The sequence below is a fragment of the Anser brachyrhynchus genome (assembly GCF_964034855.1).
Source record: "Anser brachyrhynchus genome assembly, chromosome: 5".
Lineage (NCBI taxonomy): Eukaryota > Metazoa > Chordata > Aves > Anseriformes > Anatidae > Anser > Anser brachyrhynchus.
Window position 1 is genome coordinate 3,564,842 of NC_137699.1, and position 25,196 is coordinate 3,590,037.

A 25,196-nucleotide genomic window follows, 5' to 3' on the forward strand; every position below is an offset into this window, starting at 1 on the left:
TATGCAGACATCATTCTGTGAAAACATTACTTTCTATGTGACAGCAAACAAAATTCAAGGCAACCCAAACACCGCAAAGTCCGCTTCATAAGGCTGGTCTTTTTGAGGACTGTGTGAACAATCAGTGCCTTTGTATACTTGCATTCAGGTCAGAACACATTTATGGTATTTTACTTAAGCAGAAGGTAAAACTATCTAAAACATCCCCTTGATCTTCTTTGTGAGGTCCTGTTTTTATAGTTTTTTTTTTTTGTATGAGTACAGTTCGACTCCACGGCAACCTAAATCAGAAGGATTTCACCTGCGACTTCCACAAAGGACAGGACCGATGCCCCAGTCTTTCACTGCAGGAACTCTATGTTTGGCTGGAGAAGAAAAATGGGCTTTATGAAGTCCTTTATTTTTTACTTTTTATTCCTCCCCCCCTCCCCCCCCCCATCTCTTGATGACTGAATACCTCACGACCTCACGAAGAGTCATTACATTTATGCTGTCTCTACATACAATCCCAGAATCAAATTTCTTGCTTTGCCTTTGAGCTTCTGTTGGCTTCTTGAGGGGTCATGGACCGGCTGCCATACTGGCCTTTGAAAGCTGGTGATTACATATGGAAAGTTAGTTTTCAAGCATTGGTTTCTCTATTATTCCTTGGTTTTGAATGGCATGGGGAAAACACTCGGAAACAGCTATGTTTCTTTCTTCCAGTGACCCTCCTAGGATCCAGACCTCATCACTGAAGAAGCCTCCAAATATCATTGTTTTGAATCGACTGCCTTGACAACACTCACAGCATTTCTATGGTGAAATCACTTTTTGAGGCCTAAAAGACTACAGTGATGCTGCTGCTCTCTTAGTTGTTCTCTGTCCTTTTTGTGCTTCCCAAGAGTTAAAACGGAAACAGAAGTGATCCACGAGTGCTTTGACAGGCCAGTTGTGTTCTTCCTGGTGGTAACCAGAGAACAACGACATATTTTTATCACAGATCGAGTGAATTATTTGTTTTTAGTGGATTCAACCACATTTCTGGTCGGGGTGAGGCTCCTTTTGATGCTCCTACCTGCTAACTTTGCCACCTTGGGCATCAAGAGCTGGTGGAAAGTTTAGGAGAGAGACATAATTGGACACCGAACTGATGGTACCCACAACTCTTATTTTCGGGAGCAGCAGTGAGGAGTGCCAGAAGTACTCCTGTAAGGAACCTGAGAGCTGGTGAACGACTGATGGGCGAAGGAACTGTGGAAGGAGACAGCCCAGCCAGGTTAGTCCGATAATGGCTAGTGGGAACATGGCCAAGGGCTGCCACGTCCCTAGGGCTGAGGTATTCAATAAGAACAATTACTGGAATCGTCAGTCCAGTTCCAGCTGTCCAGACAGTGGATATCTTTTCTGTAGTAATTTAAGAGTCTGTGGTATTCTGCTGCTGTAGTAGTCTGCAGTGCTAGTCAAAGTAATTCTTTTCTCAGCTCAAGTCTAATTAAGGGGAACTCTTGTGTAAAGTGAGTTAAATTCGGTAGTCACAGCCCAGGCCCCATGGAAAATAGTCTAATTCAACTACAGTAATATACTGTAATATAAATATAATGGAAATACAAAACCATATAATTTAATTTGACATGACTGGCAGTTTTTTGCTAAAGTCGGTAAAAATGAATGAGTACAAACAATGAACTTCCCTCTTTGCTTTGATCTTTTATTCTTAGTACAGTGGGAAGGTGGTTTCAGGATGACTTTGTGCAGTAGCGACCTAAACAAAGGCATTGACAATATGCAAATTCCGAGCTCTCTCTTCAAACTGTAATTTTTAAATTTCAGAAGATAGTTGTAGTACACTGAAGTAATTTTAAATACAGTCTGGACTTTCCCACATCCATCCTTTGTGCTCCAAGGCGGACGATCCCATCTGGGGAACCCAAGCTGGCCAGGGCCTAGAAAGGCTTTTTCTGCTAAGTTTTTTTCCAACCGTACGAGCCCAACAGCCCTCACAACACCAGCAGCCCTACTGCAGGTGCAGGGGCGCCCATTTACAGGCTGTTAGGGCAGGGGTCACCGCTCTGCTGGGACCTACACCTGCTCTGAGCTCGGTGAGACGCCGCAGAGGGCCGCAGGCTCCTTCCTGCCTTCACTACCACCGGCACAGGCGCTGCAAAAAAACCTTCGGGGGAGGAAAAAAGGGGCAGTGTAGATTTATTTTACGTATTTATTTTTTTTTTTTTTTCCGTGGTAAGTCTGTAGTGCTACAGTGCAGGGTGGACACCGTGACGGGCTCACAGCGACCCAGAGGACACCCCGCACCGCCGCCGCTCCCCTCAGAGGCTCGGCGGCTCCCCTCAGCTTCCCGCCCAGCGCACGCGCGCCGCCGGCGGCGCCTGCGCGGAGCCCCGTGGCCGCGTCACGGCTCGGCGGCGGCGGGGCCGCCATGGCGCCGTCGGCGTGCGGGCGGGTGGCGGCCGTGTCCTGCCTGGTGCTCTGCGCCTCCCTGCTGCTGCCGCGGGCCTTCGTGTCGCGGGGCGGCGGGAGGACGGAGCCCGGGGCCGCGCCGCCCGAGGGTAAGAGCCCGCTGCGGGCCGCCGAGGCGAGGACGGGTCTCCCGGCGCTGCCGGGGCGCTGCGGGGCGGCCGCAGCTCGGCAGGCGCTCGGTGGTTTGTGCCTCTCACCTTCCCCCCGGTGCGCTCGGCGCTTTGCTTTCACAGAATGCGATTTTCGGTGTTGCAGGTCGCGTTTTGTTTCCCCTCTGTAAGCGGGCTGCCAGAGTTACAGAAATCGCGCGTTTCCATGCCGCATCTTCTTTGTTGTGACACGTCACTTTCCGTTTGAAAGCTTCATTGTTGTGTTGTTTTCTGTATGGAATGCTGCTGGTATTTCATAAGAAATAAAAGTTCATTTAAATCATCCTCATTGTTTAGTTTCCTAATCCCGTATCCCAAACGTGGTTTCCATGCGCCATGCTCATGCAGTCAGCGTGCTACGTGCTGCCCCCCGGCACGCCCTGGCCTTGCAGTCCTTCGAGCCTCGTCCTTGCTGCCTGTCCTCCCGCTCTGCACGGCCTGAGTTCTGGAGGCGTCAGGTATTCAAAATCTTCTCAAAAAGAAGCGAGCAAAGAACTACCAGCGGTTTAAAAAGTACTTCTAATGTTAGCCATCATAAATAGATGTCAACGCGTTTTGTAAAACTACTGTGTCGGTAGTTTACAAAGAACCTTACAGACGATGGCACTAGATTTGCAGTCAGTTTGCATTGTTACGAAGAATAAAGTGGGGCCGCTCTTACAAGGAAAGTACATGAGTGGTCAGACGGCTCCTTTGCCCAGCTGGGAATTGTGCAGTGCACGCTTTAGCTGCTTGCGGGTGTCCTTACTTGAAGGAAATTGAGATGGTCCCATTTTGGGTAGTTTGCGTGCTTTCCTTCTTAACCTCCACCTGCAAAAATTAATGAAAATGTTCAAACTTTTGACTATGCCCATTAAAAACAGCTGTGTGGTGATACAAAGAAAGGATTCCAAAATTATCATTCTTCCTGACCTTTTTTGAGTAGGTTTCTAAAGTTGTGGTTTCTAGGAACACAGCTAGAGCAATTTTGTAAATGTCCGTGAAAGGAATGCATGATGTTCGTCCAGCTCATTCTAATGTTACACTGCCAGATTCAGAAGTATTTATTTATAAAAAACATTCAGAACAGAAAAATACAAATGACTACATGTAGAAAATAAATCTAAAATACGGGTCTAGTCATAGCTTTTAATGGAAATAGTGATCTCAACAATGAACTGAATGTGAATTTGTAGTGTTATAAAAAGGACAAATTATTTGGGAAATTAGAAGATGTCAAAGAAAAACAGCAGTGTGACAGTGTCTTGAAAAAAAATAACTGTCAAGAAAACATTTCTTTAGAGGTTATTCTAAACTATCATACCAAACACATAGGCTATACAAGAATATCTAGAGGGCAGATACTTCTAGTTTAGAGAAGATAATTAAGATCGTGGAGTCTGTGTGTCTTTCCATCTGTTCCCACTTCTAGCCTGAGAATCCTTTACCCAAGTCATCTCTTTTGACAGAAAGAAAATAAAAGTTTTATGAAAAGAGGCTGCTGAGAAGGGCGAAAGGTTCTTTTTTTTTTTTTTTTTTTTTTTTTTGTAGCCCAAGATGGAGGTTTCAGTATGAACACCTTGCCATTGCTGGTTGCCAGAGAGGGAGATCTCACATCTCCTGCTTAGCATGAGCTTTGCTTAGAGCCTGTGTCTTCTTTAAATAAAGTCCAGCAGAGCGCAGGAGAAAAATGTACAAAACTCTTGAGTTTTGGTTTTCATAGCAGCTTTTTCAATTTGAATTCCCATGACAGTCTGAAAAAGAGGTTGCTTTTTCATTCGCTCTGATGAAAATTCTATCCAAAAAAAAATGTAAATGGCACCTGGGCATCCCACGCACGGGAATCAAAGTACGGTTTGACACTGTACTCCTGCAGAAGAGTTGAGACAACGTTTGGGAGGAGAGCACCACGGCGGTGCCTTTCAAAGCCGAATGGACATTTCGGGGAGCTGCTTGTATGCAGCGGCCTTCCTCTTCCCACAGAACCGCACACGTGCTGCTGGAGCACTCGCTGTCAGGGCTAGGGAGCAGATTGTGCAGCACGGAAGCACCTGACACGTGCCCGTCTGTGGTCACGCGAAAGTGTCGCTTGATTTTTTCGACGAAGGGTGTGCCACTCTCTCCATTTGGGAGTGGTTTGTTCCTTCCCTGGAAGTGCAGAATCTGGACAAACATCACCTACCAGTGTGTTAGGGTATTAGTGTTGTGGTTTTTTTTTTTTAATAGCACCAGTGAGGCTGTTTAATGGACGGTGGCATCCACATCTCTGCACATTTCCATTTATAGCCCATGTATTCGACAGCTGTTTTGCACATATGACTTGCCTGTGCTATCAATTTCCTCTACTGTTCGCATGGGTTCAACACGGAAGGTTTAGCACCAGAAGCCACGAAACTCCACTTTAACATTATTTGGATAACGAAATGACTAGCGTGTGTCCCCTTGGCCTGATTATTTTTAGTTGAATTCAATCTTTTAAAGCAGAAATGAGGCCTCATGAAAAATGAGAAAACTAATCCCTTTAAATACAGTTTCACCTTTGTCAGTTATTTTCTGTGCTCTTTCCTTTCTTTTTAATTGATAAAGAATGGTTGCACGAATGTAAAATGCTTTACAAAGGCTTACATGACATTCCTACTGTAGCAATGGGACTTTCTTGTAAATAAGATGCTCTTATTTCCATCACAGGCCTTGAATAATTCACTAAATTAAAATGCTCAATAACAGCTTCCTCAAAGTTAAGTCTGAGCTAGCCTGAGAGCATTTTTGGTCAGAAGGGCATACCTGCTCAGTTTCATTAAAGCCTACAGCAGTCAAAAAATCCATGTCATCACCTACAAGAAAAATGTTTTAATAGCAGACCTTCACAAGGTATTGATACAACTTCCTAACATGTTTACTGTAATTTTCTGTGCTCGGGAATTTAGCTATGATGGTGTTTCCTAGCAAGAGCAAATGTTAATTTAATCTAATTTTCTGTTGTCTCGCTTCCAATAAAGGTACCTGCAGCCGGGTGCTTCCAGAGGTTAAGCTAGTTATTTTCTGCGTGGTTCCAAATCTGGTTTCTGTTTTCCTGGCAGGGGCGGCCGCTCGGCAGCCGGCCTGGGGCAGCGTGGCCGAGGGCTCACTTCTGTCCCCTTATGGTGCAGGGGACCGTGGGTGCACGCCCCAGCTGGGCAGGGAGGTGGAGAGCAGGATGTCAAGTACACAGGGCAGTAACAGTGAATTTCGGAGGAAATTTGGTGAACTGGTGGCAGCGAGAAGCTATAATAACTGTGTGAGCTTTAGTGAGATTCTGCCGCCGTTGTGTTGAATGAAGCAGTCCGTAGCACCATGTCTGGCTCTCTGCATCTGTTTACGCTCACTCTTTTTTTTTTTTTTTAATTCCCTCTGCATCTCTCAAGGCTAGACATCCTTTTTGCCTCTAAACTGCTGAAAACAGCATGATGCACGCTTTATTTCATCTCCTTTCTGGCATTGCTTTACCCAACAGTTTTTGGGGGCCACTGCCTTTCTTCATCTTATATTACTAGGTAAAATCAGATGTATGCTAATTTCTACATTAATAGCTGAAAATCTGTACTGGGCTAGCGCTGCAGTCACGTATCGGTACTCCAGCTGGGTTTATGCATTAGCATACCTTTGCATCATAGTGGAAAAAAACAGGCTGTGGTGATTTTTTGAGCAGAGAACCAGAAGCAAGAATGTTGGTTTTCACCCTGCTAGGGGTGGTGATTCGTAGTGTCTTTGCACAGGTATATGTACTTGGTAAACTCTGTGCTTTGTTAATTGCCCTGCCAGCTTTTTCTCTTCCTAAAATCAACAGAGTAATTGTGCTTACCTAACTCCTAGCACTGCACATAGTAAATGACTGAGGATTGACTCTACAGACTTAGTACTTATGGTCCAGCGGGTTACCTTTTTCATCAGTGGTGGTGTATTTAAAATTAGAGAAGAGAGATCAGCTGTACCTGCTCCAGTTTTAGGCTGCATGTAAAAGGGTGACAATTATTAGAAGAAAAATAATTGTTTTTTTTTGTGTGTGTTTTTTTTTTTTTAGGGAAGCTTGGTCGCTTTCCACCAAGGATGCATTACCAAGCGACCCCCGACAGCCGAGCTACCCCTCCTTTTCCAAGGTCTCACCTTGCTGAAGCAGTTGCCAAAGCCAAGGCTGGTGGAGGTGGTGGTGGAAGCACTGGTGGAACTGGGAGAGGTCTTGTGGGGCAAATTATCCCTATATATGGATTTGGCATCTTCTTATATATCTTGTACATATTATTTAAGGTAAGACCAACATACATTGAAAAGTCAAGGATATATCAACTAAAAAAAAAAGAAATGTTAGTCCCATTTCTGTACCAGATTTCATCTCAGCTTTGCTCAAAAAAATGTTTAAGCTGGACCTTTGACTGGTACTTGAAAGATTGGTGTATCCCGTGTTTTTTGCCATTTAAATACTGTAACTGAGTGCAGCAAAGGGTTGCTGTGATCCTGCATTGGTCTCTGAGCTGTGAAAATTTTAAAGGATTTATTTTTCCTGCTGGAAAATCCGTATGTCTTTTCTTATGTTAGATTGATTTTGAATATACACATAGTATTCTTTTATATCATGTATTATTGCACATTATTTATACTGTATATGTCATGAATTTTATTATGCATTTAAAGTGGGAGAGATGGAGTACCATTACTGGATACCTTCTGGAAAAAAAGCACCATGTTGGTGGAGAGGGGGAGTTTGTAAGGTTGCAGTGACCACTGGAACCAGCAAGGAGCTGGCTGAGGAACGAAAGTACAGCCCAGTGTCCAGTCCCACTCAAATATTTCACATGTATTTTGAACTTCTCATAGCTTTTTGTGGCACAGATGTGACATACATGTAGGTGATTACAGACAGCTGCTGTGGAAGGAAGGAGAAAGGGACAACCTCTTGCAGATTTATTTATTTTTTCCCATTTGAGCTGGGGCTTAAGGCAGACTGACCAAATAGTTGAGCCTGCTCTGGAGAGAGAGTCTCAGGCCGACTCAAGGAAACATGGTAAATTGGGTAAACTGATCAAATAGAGAGAAAAGGAAAGAAATAGAGAGCCCGCAGCTTCTATATAGAGCCAGCAGCATAGAGCCATCTGCAAGTACAAAGTTGGTAAGGAATAGATGGCAGAAAACACTGCAAGAGAGACAAGTGGGGTCACATATAATTCCTTCAGAACCTTTCACTTTCTTTCAGAATTATTTCAGAATAATAATTTCTTCCCTCCTATACACAGAATAATTACAAGATCAGGCCATTTGTTGTATCAGATAAATGTTCTAAAATTAAGAAGTTATTATTAGTAAGTTATACTTTCATTATGCTTCAATATAAAATTCCAGGTAACCTCAGGTAACATATTCCAAGTATCTTTTAGGAGTTTTCAGATGGGAAGGTTCTAGGCATCATTCATGGTTGTCTGTTTTTGCTGCTGGGGATATTATTCTGTGATTAGTTCCTAGCGTAATTTTAGCTTTCTATCCTTTTCTTTACTCTTTTGCCTTTGGGCCTTACGTATTGCTATTGCTGTAACTCATACAGGGGTCAACTTTTTTCACTTAACAGCTGGCTTCCAAGGGAAAAACTACAGCTGGAGAACGGAAATGCCCTACTGCTGCACCTGGAAATATGAAGAGGAAAATCAGTAAGTACTATTTCTAAGTTGCATCTGAGTAGCTGTTCGCTGTAGAGTCACAGTCTCACTGGGTTCTTCAAGTTCTGGACACATTGTAAAGCTGCTGTTCCACTATGTTAGGAGCAAGCCAGGACTCTGTGCTGGAACGAGCAAGTGTTAAAGTGAATTACTGCACCATTACTTTCTAATCTTATTTTGCTAATGAGAATATACAATAGTAGCCTTGGAAGCCCCCTTGGAAGCAATGTGTTTTCATGAGGTTCACTGAATTAACTGCACCTATTTGCTGAAAAGCGAATATAACTAATGATTAACAAATGGCTAATAGGATGTCCATCTGTAATTATTCTATAATCTGTAATATTCTAGTAACAGTACATAAAGATATTGTTAAAAGCTAGCTTCATTATTTTTTTTAAATTTACAAATTCTTAGCCATCAGCAGGCTCGTCCCCATATTTTAAATTCCGTTTGCCATGTTCAAAGTTTTGATGACCACAATGTAAAGAAAGCAGACAGTATTCTGAAATGTTACTATGATTTTAGCTAAACATCACTGAGTTAAGAGATTCATCTATTTGTAGACATTTATTAGATAAATTAATAAACTTACTTTTAATGATTGTATTAGTTACCGTATCAGTATTTAAATGTGTTGTGTTTAGCTGGCTAAATTGTAATAGGAAAGAAAAGCACTTCAGGTTTTATAGAAAGTGCTAGCAGTAAGGTAATGCTCTTAACATAGCTGTAATTATCTTGACATTAATGTGTGTATTAGCAATACCTAATACACTCAGTACTATGGATTGTATTTTCAGTGTACTGAAATTGTATTTTCAGTGTACTTGTACTGCATTGTGCTTGGCAATTTTGTGCAATTAGCAACAGCAATTGTAATTTTTTCTCTAATGCTTGGAAAGAGAAACTAACTGTGCAGTAGGTTAAACGTTTACCACCATTATAGCTCAAAGAACTAGTGATGAAAATGGTTCTGCCTTTTTCTAGAGCTCTTCATTTGTATTCCAAAAGCATTCGCTGCAGTCAGCAGCAGAGCAGGGGACCCATCGCTAGACTAGGAACCTGAAGACAGTCACTGCTTAGTTACTTGGACAGAGTAATTTCCTTTCTCTTTGCCAAGTTCCCTTCACCTATTTTTAAAGTCTTTGGAATACAAAATAATAACCGCATTCTTCGCAGAACAAAGATCTTTGCAAAATCAGGATGTTTGTGGATGGTTTTCTCCATTGCTACTTTGTCAGAGTTTCACTGTGTCTTTGTGCTGCTTACATAGGTGTGTCTGTAGCATCTGAATAGTTAACTAACCCAGCATTTGTTTTGCAGTCAGTAACAGTGGCATCTCAGCTACAGGATTTTCAGCATAAGCTACGCATGCCAAAAAGGAGCTCAAGCTCAAGGATTTTTGTTGAAGTCCATGCTGTTGCATCTTTACGGTTAACCCTTTTGACTAGATTAAAGCCAGTATGGGTGTTCCTGCACGTATGCATGCGTGCACAGTATTGTACTATGGACACATTTTTAGAAAAAGGTGTAACCACAGAAAAACAGTGCTTTGCTCTCCATAGTCATATGGCTAGTTGATATGCATCCCAATAAGCCTGAACCACCATTAGCCCTCACTGCCTACCCTGGCAAACCTGTGCAGGGTCAGATGGCACCAAGACCATGAATGTTACTCTATTTGACAAAGATGTGATTTCTTAAACTTTAGGCTCATTTAAAAATGCTCAAGTGACCTCTGTTCCCAAAGACTTAACAAGTAAATTCCACAAGAACTATTGATTTTGCACCACATAGTTGACCTACCTTTGGTTGCCTTAGAAAAAAAAAATATATATATATATAAAGCATATTCTGATACCTAACTTCAATCTCTGGGGCATTACAGTGGCTCACTCACTCTGCTTATTGGGAGATTGCTCAGGAGCCTTTAAAGGAAGGTGCTTTCTGTGTCCCGTTACCATTGGCAATGCTCTTCACAATTATACCATGAAAAGTAGGTAGAACTCATTAAGCTGTGTGTTTTGGTTTCCTTACAGCCAGTTTGGTTTGATAAAGCCTACACTACCTGTAATTAAGGGACAGGAATACATTTTAAAAGCTCCCACTGACAGATCTTGGGACTTTCTTTGTTTTACAGCTGACTATGAGCTCACCCAGCTCCAGGAAAAACTGAGAGAGACCGAAGAAGCTATGGAAAAATTAATCAACAGAGTAGGCCCTAACTGTGACAGGTATGTTTCAAAATACAGCATATTAGGGTACAATTCTTTTCTGACTTAAAATTGAACTTTCGTACATTGACTATATTAAAATAGCATTATTGTTTCTACTTCAAACTGTAGAAATTTGATTTTAAACATCATGCATTTTTGTTCAGCAGTCTTTCTCTTTTCAGGGCCTATATTTATAATAAATCATTCTTTCCAACTTCACTTTCCTTAAGCAGAAGAGCAACCATCTCTCTCCTCCCACTTTTGCATACTGCATTATTTGGAAAATAATGACAGCTATGTCTAAACTGAAAATAAGATGTCTGTATTTGAAGTGCAAAAAACAACCTGTTTTATCTGGCCAGTGTAATTTTCTGAATGATTCCCAAGAGAGCCATTTGTTTTAGGGTATTTTCCAGTGCAATGGATTACTTTTTTTTTTTTTTATAAATAGAAGTGATGTGATAATCTACGTAAATGTCTGTTAATATCTCCATAAAATATTTGTTTAAGGTCAGAATTGTGTAATAACCTGATTTCATAACCAGTAAATCCATGCATTTGCTTAGAAATATAGAAGAGTTGTAAAATCGGGATTTAAACATTTGTTTATTCATGTTTGCCATATATCTGAGATCACTAGTCAACATTATAAAGAAACATTGATAGCAAATGTATGTTTTTTGTAAGAAGTGTAACAGCACACCAACAGGACAATGCATAACTGTAATGTTTGAAAAATTAAGTGCCAGGAATATCAGGGCAAAGTCTGCAAGCAAAAAAGATATCTGTTTAAGTTTTAATGCACGTTAACGCATGTTCTTTGGATCAGTCAATGCCTCTATTTTAAACCATTCTGTAGAAACAATTCTGTGCTAAACTTGTATGTTATATTCATTTTGCTTCAAAAAATGTCCTCTGTGAGCACGTAGTTTTGTCCACTTTGCACCATGAGCTCTGTTGTGGCTGTAGTAATTTCAGCAAGGCGAGGTGCCAAACTTGCCTGGTTTAAGCAAAGTTCCAGTGGGAGAACCCCTAAACCAGCTAATGAAGCAGAAGGGCACTATTTTCATTATCCTTACTCATCTCTGTTTTGAAGAGCTAATGCAGTGCTTTATGCTTACCTTTAAGCTGCCAGAAATAGGCTTATGTTCTGCCCAGATATAGGGGCATATATCTCAGTATAGGACTTTTTTTACTGATAAAATGGGTTTAGCGCCTGATCCAGTATTTGTTCCTCTCAGTGCAATTGGCTGAGAGCCTTTATTTAGTAGAGCTTCCCTTCTTTGTTCACCCAAACTATTTATATACATGGATCTAGAGAACTCAGGGAAAATCAGAAACTGAATCTAATAGTGAATTTTGTGTATAGCCTCTCTTTAAAAGAGGGGGGGAAAGCACCTCTAAATGGAGCAGATAGCTGTTTTTCAAATACACTTTTTCAAATACACCCAAGCTTTGAAGCTTTTGAGAGAGAAAGATCATATTCTGTGGGATGCAATTTTGGGTGCAATTTTAAAATGCAATATAGTGCATTGTAATAATGATTATTTTAAGATCATGAAGAAAGAAAAAACAAAATACCACAAAACAGTTGACATGTCTGAGATACCACCTTAGATTGTGGATATTCACTACAGTCATAAGAGCTCTATAGGAAATATCCTGTTTCAGTGTGAGAATAAGAGAACTTTACTATACCTGCTAGTGAGTACTTTGGGATTCAGTGTAAGCACTGACACTATGAAAACAGCTTTGTTGGAGATACAAACTCAAAGGGCAAAAATGATGGCCTTTTCTTAAGCTGTAAATGCTTTGCGTCTGTCCTGTTAGTTTTTATGAGTACATTATATCCTGGTAAATCTCCTGTATGCAGGCAGCCAGATGTCTTATACATTGCCAGCATCCTACAGTTCCTGAAGACTTTAAAGGAAGTAGAAATATTGCATTGGCTTTGGTTTTTCCCTATCTACAGGGAAATTCTTCTTTTAAGCAAGATATCTGGAGTTGGAATGGAGCTATGACATACTCACAGAGACCCTTGTGTTGCAGTAAGAAAGTAGTGCTTTCTGATGGGAATATCCAGCCCATTAAGAATTCCTGTATGAAATGCCACTGTTATGCAGCTGCATTGATTGATCCTATTATTTGAGCTAGCATCTCTCTGCACTGTGCTAAACAGACAGATCTAGCTGTCTTTATTCAGGTGATATATATTCAAATTACATACACTTCTGCCTAGAAAAGGAGGATTAGTTTGGCAGTTCTATTACAGCTTCTGTCAAAGGCAGCTAGCTGATGAAACCATTTCTTTTCATGTGCCAATTAATTCACATCTCAAATTCTTCATCTGCATAACCCAGTCTTTTGGAAAGATGCCATCTCACACCTTTGCTTGTTCTGCGCAATAAACTGCCACACAACTTGATGGGACTCAGTGCAGCCTCCATATAGAGTTGGGACTGCATCAGCTTCACAAACTGGTAGGCAAAGCCCCCTCAGGGGAAGCGCGGAGAAGTGGCAAGAACAAGATTTCTGGCATTTCAGACTTGCTCTCCATCAAACAGTTTGTGTCTGGATAGCTGCTAGTGACACAAGAGGGCTGACTCCCGAGCTACATTCTGTTAACAGACAAGGGTGTGTGTAACTGCACAAAATCAGCCCATGGTCCACACTTGGATCACCACTACGCAAACCAGCAGCATGATGCTAATGTCTTTGACTTTAAACCAGTATGGCACTACTGCCTTCAGTGGAGTAACTATTGTGCATGTCATCATCATTCCCGTATATGTAGAGTAGCATGAATACCTGTTAAGGTGCTGCTCTATTCTAATAAGAGGAAAAACTGAATATGGATGCTGCAAGTTTTCAAGTTTATGAGAGTTTTGGCACCTGTCACAAGGTTTACATAGAAATTTATACCTAAATCCAAAATCATTTATCAATTTCCATGTCCACCTCCCCATCTCAGCCCTAAGTTTACTAAGCAGCTGTCTACTCTAGATAAAATAATCTTGGAGATTATCTGTCTGGTGTGAAGATCATCAGAAATCTGTCTGAGCTCACATACCACCTACAGTTCAACATCCTGTGTGTGCCAAGAGCCAACCTCTCTGAACAACTAGGGGCTATATGGATCCTGCCTAAAACACAGCAGGATTCAGAAGAGAGCCAGAGTAATGTTTCAGTTCTGTGACGGGCTTGAGTTAGTACTTACAGAGAGATCAAATACCCTCTCAAGAACAACATGAAACACAAGATGAAACAAGCAAAACAGTCAGAACCATTTTCTCCCCAAAGTACAGCCAGTGATCTTTCTCACTCTAACCTCCTGAGGGCTTGGTAGAGCTCAGGCCTACTACCCTCTAAATACTGTCTTGCCTGTAAGATTTTCTTGATTTTTTTTTCCAGAGAAAATAGGATGTAATAACTACATAATCTTATCTGTTGGAATCATTTTGTTATAACAGTAATTGTATTACCTGAGCAGTAGTAATCATTTTGGAATCATTTTGTTATGACTAGTAGTAATCATTAGAATCATCAGTGTAAAACCAGTCAAAATTATACTTTGCTTTTAATCTGATAAAAACCTCCCTCTGATTCTAAAGGGCAAGTTAAAGCTAAATCTAACACCCTCTTAGCATTTTTAAACCTTCTGCTCCTCCAAACCAGGCATTATTGTTGAATCTGTTTGATATAACAACGTCTTGCCAACTGGCTTATTTCTCAATGAGGCCTTGCAAATATAATACCTTTAACGGTCATAATTAGGGCAGCATTAGACTCTTCAGACTAATGTTTGCGTAAGCCATTTTGATTAGGCCCACATTCTACAATTTTATTTAAAATGTTGCTTAGGTTCTGATTTACATTTTCTTACAATGCTTCAGACAGGGCACAGTTCTCTAATTCTCACTTAAAGACCAGGAATTTCTGTAGTGTCTTCTGTATCGTAACTCTTGCTTGTGTATCACCTTCATCTTGCTCTTGTGCTGGCTGCACCTGCCTTCCTTGATCTGGTTAAGTTTCTAGATAAATGGATAAACCTTTGTACTGAGTTGAAGTGCAGACCACAGGCAGATGTTGAACAGTGGTCATGCTGTATCCATATTTCTTCAGACTGTGCTACTCAGAGGGCCCAAATGGTTGGGTCTGAACTTAGCAGTCTGCAGTAATCATAGAATCATAGAATGGTTTGGGTTGGAAGGGACCTTAAAGGGAGGGGACCATCTAATTCCAACTCCCCTGCCATGGGCAGGGACACCTCCCACCAGCCCAGGCTGCCCAAAGCCCCATCCAGCCTGGCCTTGAGCACCTCCAGGGATGGGGCATCCACAGCTTCTCTGGGCAGCCTGTTCCAGGGCCTCATCACCCTCTGAGTAAAGAATTTCTTCCAAGTGGCCAATCTAAATCTACCCTCTTTTAGTTTAAAACCATTCCCCCTTGTCCTAGCACTGCATTCCCTGATAAAGCGTCAGGGAGTCCCAGCTTCCCTGTAGGCCCCCTTTGAGCACTGGCAGGCCGCTGTAAGGTGCCCCCAGGGCCTTATCTTCACCAGGCTGAATAATAGTGGTCTGAATTCTGTTTAATGTTTTCTACCAGGACCCAAAATGTTACAACAGACCAGGAAAAAAGGTTACTTCAGCAACTCCGAGAAATTACTAGAGTTATGAAAGAAGGCAAATTCATAGATGGCATCTCTCCTGAGAAAGAAGCTGAAGAAGCTTCTTACATGGAGGACTGGGAAGGTAAGCAAGAGCCTTTCTAACCGCTACCCTGATGAGAAAAACTGAGCAAGGATTACTTTATATCCAAAATCCTTTCAAAATTTAACTTCATTCTTCCTATTCAGAAAGTGCTTCTCAGAACTTTGCAAGAGGTGGTTTGTTTTCCCAACCACAATAGGAAAAAAGAAAAAAAAAAAAAAGAAAGAAAGAAAAAAAGATTCTGAGTCAGCCAGCATTTTCTTTAGTGTAAAGACTACACTGTCTGCTGCCAAAAGTGGCATATGAATATTCACATATGCTTCATCTGCTGCTGGGTCTTGGCTGCTGTGGGTTTATCTTTCCCTTTATTTGCAGGGCTAGATTTCACAGAAAATCCTAAAACCCTTGGAAATTTGAATCAATATGTTTTGGATAACTTACAATTTTTACTTTTGATTTGTTTGCTCCAGTATTGTAAGTGTCACCTCCAGGAAACCTGTCTGTTAAAGATTCCTTATTATAATGTCCTTTCTGTTCCTTACTGTTTACTTGTCACATAAATGTGTTTTCAAGACATCCTAGTTGAGCTGTTTGCTTTCCGAATTCTAAATGCATCTTTATGCAGACTTAATTCCTTGCTCCTTAGGAAGCTTTCAAAAATGATTCAAAGTATAAAGCATAAACAGCTGCCTCAAGCACTGTTTTCTGAAATCAAGTTCATAATCCACTTTATAAAATGAAATGCACAAAGGCATTGACTCATATCTGGTTTCCAACTTTATAAATAATATGCCATTTATTGCAAAAGTCTTAAAAATCTGTAGACAGGAACAACAACAAAAAAGAATATATTTGAAGATCTAAGACACAGTTTTCACCTCTTAGCTCCCACAGCTTTCAGCAAAGCTCAGATAGTCATTCCTGAAAAACTGGGTTGAAATCCTGGCTCCCTAAAATTCAGTGGAGTTTTCTCATCATCTTCCAAGAAGTCACATTTTGCACATTCTTGCCAGGCAATTAAACAGATGCCACTTACACTGTCAGTGCTAAAAAACAATTGTTCTAATGCTTCTGCATCCGTCACTGAAATCAGTACTATTTTAAAATTCTGTTAACATTTCAAACCACATGTCACTTTATTCCTAAGGTTACCCAGAAGAGACCTATCCCATCTATGATAATTCCAATTGCTTCAAGCGCAAACGGGAAACAATCCTGGTAGATTATCCTGATCTCAGCCAGCCCTCTGCAGAAGAACTGGCCGAAAGAATGGAGGGCATGGAAGATGAGGATTACCTGTGCAATGAAACCCTACTCTCTGGCCTCACCATGGGAAGGGACAGCCATGATTTAATGCAGAAAAAGGATGAGGGAACTGGCATTAGTGAAGAGGAGAGGGACCATCATCACAGCCAAAGCATTGAGGAGTGTTGTTACTGCTATGAGGAGGAGGAGGATCCTGCTGTTATAGCGGAGAACGCTGTATTCCACTCAGAGAGCTGCAGTGAAACAGAAGAGCCAGCCTCAGAGGACCTGTTCATGGAGTCTGACAATGAAAATGCGGCACTGAAAAAGCAAAAAGCTAGTGATTCAGATGAAACAGGCATGCTGAGAAAGCGCAACACAAAAGGACATGAGTAATAGTGACAATATGTGAATGTCATCTAGGTGGTGACAGTAAAGGTCATAAACTGTCAATTTGTGTGATTTTTGCTTCTGAAGAAGAAAATTCTTTATTCATCTCCGTGTACGAATTCCATTCCCACAGTAACAATCACATCATCCACCCGAACTGCAAGCCAACACCCTTTTTCATGCAGTCTTGTCAACTTATTGCTGCCTTGCCAGGAGCACTTTGTCCTTCCTTTTGGAAACTGATACCTTGAAGAAGATTATTCCATTCATATATTTGTGTGTTTTTGTTTTTTGTTTTTTTTTCTTTCTGATTTTTGAACAAGCAGGTGTTTTTTTTGTTTGTTAGTTTTTTTAGCCAAGAGTAAGCCAGATATCTTTCCTAAGAAAAATCTTTTTTTTGTGTGTGTTACCAATTATGAAAATGAATCAAATTCAGATATAGTTAAGAGATTATCATGAAGCTGTAAGAAGAATGTAAGAAGTAATGTAAGAAGTATGCCTTCTTACTCTTAACCGATCAGCAGAACAGACCATAGTCACACAAGTCGTTCTTTCTCCACTGTGTCATTGCTGCTGGAAGCCCAAGAAACTGTTGTTACTACAATATATGAAACTTAAATGTTACCACAACCCACAGCCCATTTCCCAGTTTATTTAATGCTGTAAGACCAGTAGCATAACCTTTTTCATGTCCCAAGAAAAGCATAAGCAAGACTGAAGCATAATGAGTTTTCATTGTCTTTGCCATAGTCATGGTGAAATGACTTGGTGAAACTCCCAGATGGGCACAGGAATCAGCCCATACATTGTGTTATAGAACATTTAAAATATCCCTGGTGATTTGCTCTTGAACTTTGGAAGTACTAGAAGTACATTTAACGGTTCATTTGAATCCATGCATATCTTACATTTAACGAACTACACGTGTAACCACTATGTACCAGCTGTATTCCCAGATCACCAGGGCATATCTTGAGCATAAAAAAAGCATTTTGCCCTGCACACTCAGATTGGGTTTGTTGTTCGGTGGATGTCTGCTTTTGAGACATCTCTTTTGTTTTTGTTATCACTGATTTGTTTTCCAGGTTACAACTGTGGCCTGATGTCTACATCGTATATGTCATTCATAAAGAATTCCTGCTTACAGAATTAAGGAATAAAGAACAAAACTAAGTTCATAGTAATGGAAGACAGAAAATAGAGGAAATACATTGAATACTCTGTTTTACTAGGAGTGTATTTCTTTTAAAATCATTCTGTAGACCAACTTTTATTTTTTGTTTCCTGGACCCCCTCAACACTGTCCTTCTCTCTTCACTGTGTCAGTAGTTTGAGCCCTGTCTCTGAGCTGAACTCGTGTTTTCTTCACTGGGAACCCCTGCTGGGCCTTTACAACACCCATGAGTGGATATGCAGAGTTTCTATCCAAGCCAGAATCTCTGCAGGTGAGAATAGCAATTGATAATTTTTCTGCCTTAGTCAGTGTCCTTGAGCTAGAGCACTAACATCAACTGATACCAGTCGCTGGCAGGGAAGGCTATTTTCACAGTCTTTGCCTGCTAATAGTCATATACTTTGCAAAAGATGACTTTTATCACAATCTTGTCTAGCCAAATACTTGCACTGGCAAAGGACCTTGTCCTCATTTGAAAACCACGTTTCATTTAGAAAACACATTAATACCAAAGACAGCTGTTAAAGGACTGTATTCATTCCACTGCAAGTAACAGTGTCTGTCTGTCCCATGAACAACTCTCTCACCATATAAACACTCCTAGGAGTCGCATGAGTGAAGAGGCAGAGTGCAAATGATAAGATAATGGACATTTCTGCTTCTTCTGTAGAGGTGGTCAAGATGGACTAATACAGCTGCATGACTTGCCAGGCATATAGCCTTTATTTGTTACTTACAATTGTTAAGAGAGAGACATTTGTGCAGGCTGCTGTGGACGTAGCAGTAGCCCAACCCATTGCCATGAGAAACAAGGGTGCCATCTTAAGTCTACTGCAGCTTATAGAAATACAGACCTAGAAAATTTTACCTGTCTATACAAATATATGCTTATGTCGTGCTTCAAATTCCAACTGCTTATAAAGGTATATGAAATTTAAAAAAATCGTTTCATTTAAATTTGTACGGTTAACTTTGTGCAATATATTGTAAACACATGAAAAAGTGGTGTCACACATAAAGCATAGGGTAGAATTTTTAGCTGTTTTCATACATTAAGAAGCTAAAATGTAGTAAATTGTTGTGAACAACAAAGTCCACACTCCAAAGTGCGTTAATTGTAAAACTCCTGCAGACTGCATCCAAATGCTCTTGCTCCTAAGGACAGTTCAATTCATGACAATATCCAGCGAGTCACTATTTGTGTGCATTGCACTGGATTATGCACACAAATGTGGGATACACATAAACAGTCCTGTTAACCTTCTGGTGGTCGGTGTTTCCATCCTGACTAAACAAGTAGGCTTACCAGGCCTTGAGACAGCACTGACTGTGAAGACACCCATAAATTTGATTGTATCTACTTAGCTTCTGAGTGCTGCATTAGTAACGACTCAAGAACTGCCGAGGCAGACCCAACAGCCAGGAAGGTAACATGAATACCTCTTGAAAAAAAGAAAGGGAGCGACGCTTGTAAAACAGCACATTTATTAACAGTATATTTTGACATGAGGTTTTCTGAAAGGAGAATTGATGACAATGAACTAAGGGCCAGATCACCAGAGAGACTAAGTAATAGCAAAACCCCAGCATTTTAGGCACCCATCGGCCTAGAAGAAATTCCAGTTTCTAAGCATAACACAGGGAGTGTGAGGCCCCTTACTGTCACACACGGCCCAGCTAAGCAGAGAACTGTTTTGGCCAAACACCAGGAATGCCAAAGGGAAGACTTGCCCCTAAAACAATTAATTCTAGACTTGGAGGTCACTCAGTTTATAAATGTCAGTAAGAAATTTGTCAAGCACTTTAAGGGCTGTCCCAGCCTTTCCTTGTGGAAACTAGGGATAAAGGCGGCCTGTGATAATGACACTCACTACAGTAGTGGGAGGCATTTATAAATCCTCACAATGTGACCTGGAGCAAGGACCATGAACCTCAGCTGTCCCCCAGGTGTGGCCTAATCAATTCATACATCCTTTGGAGCTGTTCCACTTGCCCTGGTAGTTAAATTATCCTTGTATCAGCAGGATAAATATCAAGAAACTGTGTGTGACGTACTAATCTTTGAAACTAATAAAAAAAAATTTAACTCCTATGTCCAGTCTGGTTTTTGACCTTGGTCCCTTCCAGCGTCCCACAGTCCTTGCTGACAGGCCATTTTTGACAGAGAGAAGGCCAGAACCTCTCTGCAGGCCCCTTACCATAGGTAACAGCAGAACTCCGATCTCTCCTGGGAGTTAGTCTGGCAGGCCACCGTGGTCGCTACAGGGACACCAAACACGTTGCACTGGAGTGTGAGAAGAGAAAGAATTCTATCACAGCACTAGTATTTAAAAATAATAAAAAATTCCCCTCCTAGCACAGAGACCAATTGTTAGGACTCCTTTCAATACCTGTGAGACAGATAATTGCTTCATATTCCTTTGCAGCACCAATTGGCAAATATGATACTATTGCAGGTTGACAGTGCGGTGCCAAAGAGTCTAAACAGCTCAATCTTGAGGTCTTGATTACCTTGGCAGCCCCATGGAGAGTACCAGTAAGTGCTCTTAGGATGTGGCCAGTGATATGTCACACAGAAACTTATCAGGAGCCTTCAAACTAACACTCCTCCTGTTTATCTGACACTTCCTTTTCTTTGCTTCAGCTCCCCTACCTGCCCTGAAACAGAAGTGTGTATTTATATGTTTTAGAAAAGCATCACCTCTGAAGCGTGCCCAGCATTCTCAATTATTAATTGCTCATTTTTAGCAGAGAGCAGTTGTAATTTGAAGAAGAGTTTATGTGAATAAAATTAGGATTCTGCCAAGAACTTCTATTAAATCAAAATCACAGGTCAGAACACGATCGAACCTGGGACGCAGGAAAAAATATGGAAGCTCTGATGGAATCCCACTGAAAGCAGTCAGGCTTATTAACAGCACATTCTCCTTTACTTGCAGTATTTCTTAAAAAAAATTAAGTGGCTATACTTTTTATTAGTGCTAAAATAAATAGCACATTGTTCAAATTAAATATCTGATAAAACATTCACTAACCCAGAAGTGCTAATTATTCCTGGGTATTTGTTAATGGTTACAAATAATTCTATAATTCTATAGGATCAAAAAATAAACTATGAAATATAAGATCAGCGCTGGCCCCCAAAATGCTGTAAACAAGATTATTAATTAAATAATATTTGTGTAACAAATAAACATGTAAGAAGTTTATTAGACTCTTTGCATCAAAAATCAGTGATCTATTAATGATTTATTTTGCAATGTTTTTTATACTAATCACATATTTCAAAGAAAATATATGCAACATCAGATGACACAGACCAAGTATCCAATGTACAAATACAGCTGGAAAGATTGGTCTAGTCAAGTGATTTTTCCCAGCTTTGGAGCATCACCAATTTTAGGGAGGGGCAGATTCCTAGAAAGCAAATAGACATCTGACAGTAGGCTTATTTTTCTCAATGACTTTTCCAGGATACTTTAAGTACAGCCCAGACACCTTCTGTCTGCTGGTAACTACTCTTGCGATCAACCACCTATTAAAATGCAAGATTACTCCAAACATATGTTGGGTAATATGAGAAATTTCTCGAAAATGAGTAAGAGAAGGATTTCTACAGTGTGTACCAATTTCAAGTCTTTAAGAACGCAGTTCAAGGAAAACTGACAGACTGAAAACGTGTGTGGATCTGGTGAAGTTGGATTTGACATATAACTTTTTATGGTTATTGTTTTTGTTTGGAATCCGTATTAGCATTAAAGGTAAAATTTCAGTTAAAACAACACTGGAAACTCCTTACGTTAAAAACCTCCATATTCTGTGTAGGTAATTTATTAAGGTATTTCTGACACGGGGTATGGAAAGACATAGTTTTTTCAAACAAATTAAGTTTAATATTTTTGCACAATGTTCAGTATTGACAAACACTGGAAACTATATGACGGAAATAATGTAAATTATATGAATTATGTAAATTATGTGAAAGTAAGAAATTAGTCATTGTACATACTGGTAAATAAACGTACTCCAGAATACCAAAGAGTTTCTTTCTAAAAAAATTACTTAAAAAAGCACATTCTTGCAGGTTTATCTAAGACTCCATATAGACCTGAACCAAAGTGAGACACTTAACTACTCAAAAAAGAACAGGACAGTCTTGTGCAGTCATAATATATTACAGGTTTTATGAAAAAAAAAAAACCATGACTGGTTCACAAGATTAAGACATTTTTTGCCAACTTTGTTGTTTTCCAGTTTTTAAACCTCATATAATTTAAAGGAAAACTAGACCATAACATACTCAAATGTTACTGTATATCATTGGTTTATTTAAGAAAGGCAAAGAGATGAATTAGAAAATGTTTACTTTGGGGATAAAAAACAATTAATGGAACTGCTTTTTCATTGTGTGGGTACAGAAGCATCCATGTAGCACCTACATTTTCTACTTCTAGTAGTTTAAGTAAACAATTCAGAATCAAAGGTGCATTTTTCTTTACAGACATAGTTCCAACAAATTCTAAAATGTATATTTCTACAGTTGCTCCAAACACTGGATCTTTCAGACCATCACGTGCTGCATGGAGACAGTGTTGGGAAAGATAACAGTTCAGTGTCTACCAGGAACTCTCACAAAGTAACCACATCAAAAGTATTTACTTTATAAAGATGCATCGCATTATAAAACATCCTCCACAGATATATCTTCTCTTGTTGCCCTACTCTTGAGTGTAAAAAACTATTTGAAAAGGAGAGACAAAAGCCCCAGTCTTGTAATGATGGGGTACGGATGGGCTCAGTGCATGGATCATCAGTCTGACTGAAAAGTCAGCTCAAAGGAAAAAGGAAAAGCAGACAGTTACCTATATTAAATACAGACATTTGTATGAAGAAATTGAAGAGTTTTTTTAGCCTCGTCCACATACAATTTCAATTAATCAAAATTATTTTAAGAGAATTCAAAAGACAGTCTTTTAGAGATATCTTGCAATAATTAACTCCGAGACAAATTAATATAAGCGTTTATGCTGACAGTGTGCACAGTGGGACTGAAGACTGATTAAACCCTAGATATAACTAATAGAAATTTTTTAAGAATATGTAATGTATGTGTGCACATGGCACATAGATTTGCACACATAACATTGGAAAATGTTAGGAAAGTCATAAATTAAAGCTACTCCTAATACCGAGAATCTTGCTTTACTGAGCATGTGTATGTGTCCCCTTTATACTATGTAATCTCCAGATGACCTTATTTTCATGTCACTGAGTACAAGATTTTTTATGTAAAATAAACTGTTAGTTTCAATCACAAAAAGAGAATTTTACACTTTTAAAGACTAACAAAATTAACAAAGCTCCAGTATTTATTTATTTATTTATTTTTCCATATGTATTTTACAGTAACCAGCTGAATGAGGTTTGTTTCTTACTGACCTTGTTTCTTAGGGAAACTTTGTATGTGCTTTTCCAATTGCTGTGCAGGGTTAGTTGTTTGGTATTATTCCTTAAAACATGGACAACTATTATCAACTTTTTTTTTCCCCTAAATGCCCTGTTTAGTTGTAATAATGACATCATTAATTATGTGTCATATTTAATAGAAAAGGTCAGTTTCTTCACTGACAGACATTTTAGCGTGAACAAAGTATGGACAGAATTTGTTCGCATTTCTAAATCCACTTTCAGAAGTATTCATGCCAATAATGTCCAATTTCTGAGAATCCAGATAAGTCCATACAGAAAGAAAAGAAAACATTAGGACTCTTGTAGAGACATGCACACATGGCATTATGGAGAGACAACTGAAATTAAAGAGAAACTTTCAGTTACAGCAGGCTTTGGATTAAGCCCTAAATAGAAATAAATGGGTAAAAATGTCATCATGAGGAAATCCACACACAAATAAAGCTGTTTAGGAGAAAAACAATTGGTATGGGCAAAGTTCTTATAATATAATGCAACATAACCAGTGACCATGAGAGTCTATCAACAAATACTGAAATCTGTTACTCACTCCAAGGGATGCCAAGCAGGATGCCAATTTTCTGCCAAGAAATATCCTGCTGTCTATCATTCCCCAGCACATAATCACTGCTTCACTTGCATGCTGGAGCTCCTCCATACCTGTAAATGGAGCTTGTTTTCACTTTTGTTTTGCTTTCTGTAGCTGTACTCCTTTGATTTAATATATATATATATATATATAATGTTTTTTCCTGGGCTTAGAAGCAAGCATAATAAAGAACTTTTCTTCTTATATGCAATGCAAATACCTGAAAAGTTCAAATAACTTAAAGAGCCACAGATCCCAATCTCTGCCTTCAGGAGGAGCTATTTCTTCACTATTAGGAAAACTGTATCTTAATGACTTCAGTTCTGCAGCTGCTTTTCTAAGCTTCCATACACATCTTTGCAGCAGTGTCCTAAAATGGGCACTTGTCCTCCAGATCTGGGCAGATATAATGAAAAAGAAAACGAGAAAGGAAGATTATTTTCTCGCTGAGAAACAAGCACATCTGTGATGGGCCCTGTAAAAACAAACCTGACTATACTGGTATACTTGTACCATGTTCTGCTATACGACTAATGCTGTCACTGTTAGCATACAGTCCACAGATCCCTGGCTTGCACAAAATCCACAGAAGAAAGCACGCTGTTGTCAGGAAGCTTAAATTCATTATACAGGTGTCAATTATTCAGAGAGGGCTGAAAAATGCTACACTAAAAAAAAGGAGACTTCAGAAATGCAGCCTCTGGTGTGTAGGTGCTGAGCTTTGTGACTACAATTCAAAGAGCTGACTGTTACAAGTGCTGTACTGTATATGGTAATTGCCACCCTGAGAATATGGCAAGGTGAATCCGTTTACATATGTTCTCCAATATCTTGGCCAGAAACCTCTTCAGTGCTTTAAAATTCACTAACAACCTTGAACTGTGTGATATGATGAATACTCCCACTGAGGATTATGCAACCAGCATTAAAGGCCACCCTACTTTGAAATGAGAACATATACACAGGGATTTAACACACTTTAATTCACAGACATAAACTTTTTAGGTTTCACTAACTTTACTTTCTTGAGTATCCCCATATGGAAAAACCTGTACAAGCTTGAAACAAGAGAAAGTTATAGATGAATAAAATCAGCGAGCTTAGAATAAAACGAGGAAATTGTAGTAATACAGAT

General features: G+C 39.9%; 1 protein-coding gene across 1 annotated transcript; it reads left to right on the forward strand.

Moving 5' to 3' along the window:
- Window positions 1–1,612: 1,612 nt before the first annotated feature.
- On the forward strand, window positions 1,613–22,032 carry RIC3 (RIC3 acetylcholine receptor chaperone). The gene is made up of 6 exons (XM_080595882.1): window positions 1,613–2,546; window positions 6,646–6,869; window positions 8,182–8,260; window positions 10,410–10,503; window positions 15,091–15,236; window positions 16,342–22,032. Exons 1-6 carry the CDS (start codon window positions 2,417–2,419, stop codon window positions 16,833–16,835), a joined length of 1,167 nt encoding a protein of 388 aa, XP_080452008.1. The 5' UTR covers window positions 1,613–2,416; the 3' UTR covers window positions 16,836–22,032.
- Window positions 22,033–25,196: the final 3,164 nt, after the last annotated feature.

Excerpts from the sequence above, each read along its gene's own strand:
- RIC3 (XM_080595882.1), top strand. The coding sequence starts at position 2,417 with ATGGCGCCGTCGGCGTGCGGGCGGGTGGCGGCCGTGTCCTGCCTGGTG. Across the intron at positions 6,870-8,181 it reads TCTTGTACATATTATTTAAG|CTGGCTTCCAAGGGAAAAAC; the intron begins GTAAGACCAACA and ends TTCACTTAACAG. Across the intron at positions 8,261-10,409 it reads AAATATGAAGAGGAAAATCA|CTGACTATGAGCTCACCCAG; the intron begins GTAAGTACTATT and ends TTTGTTTTACAG.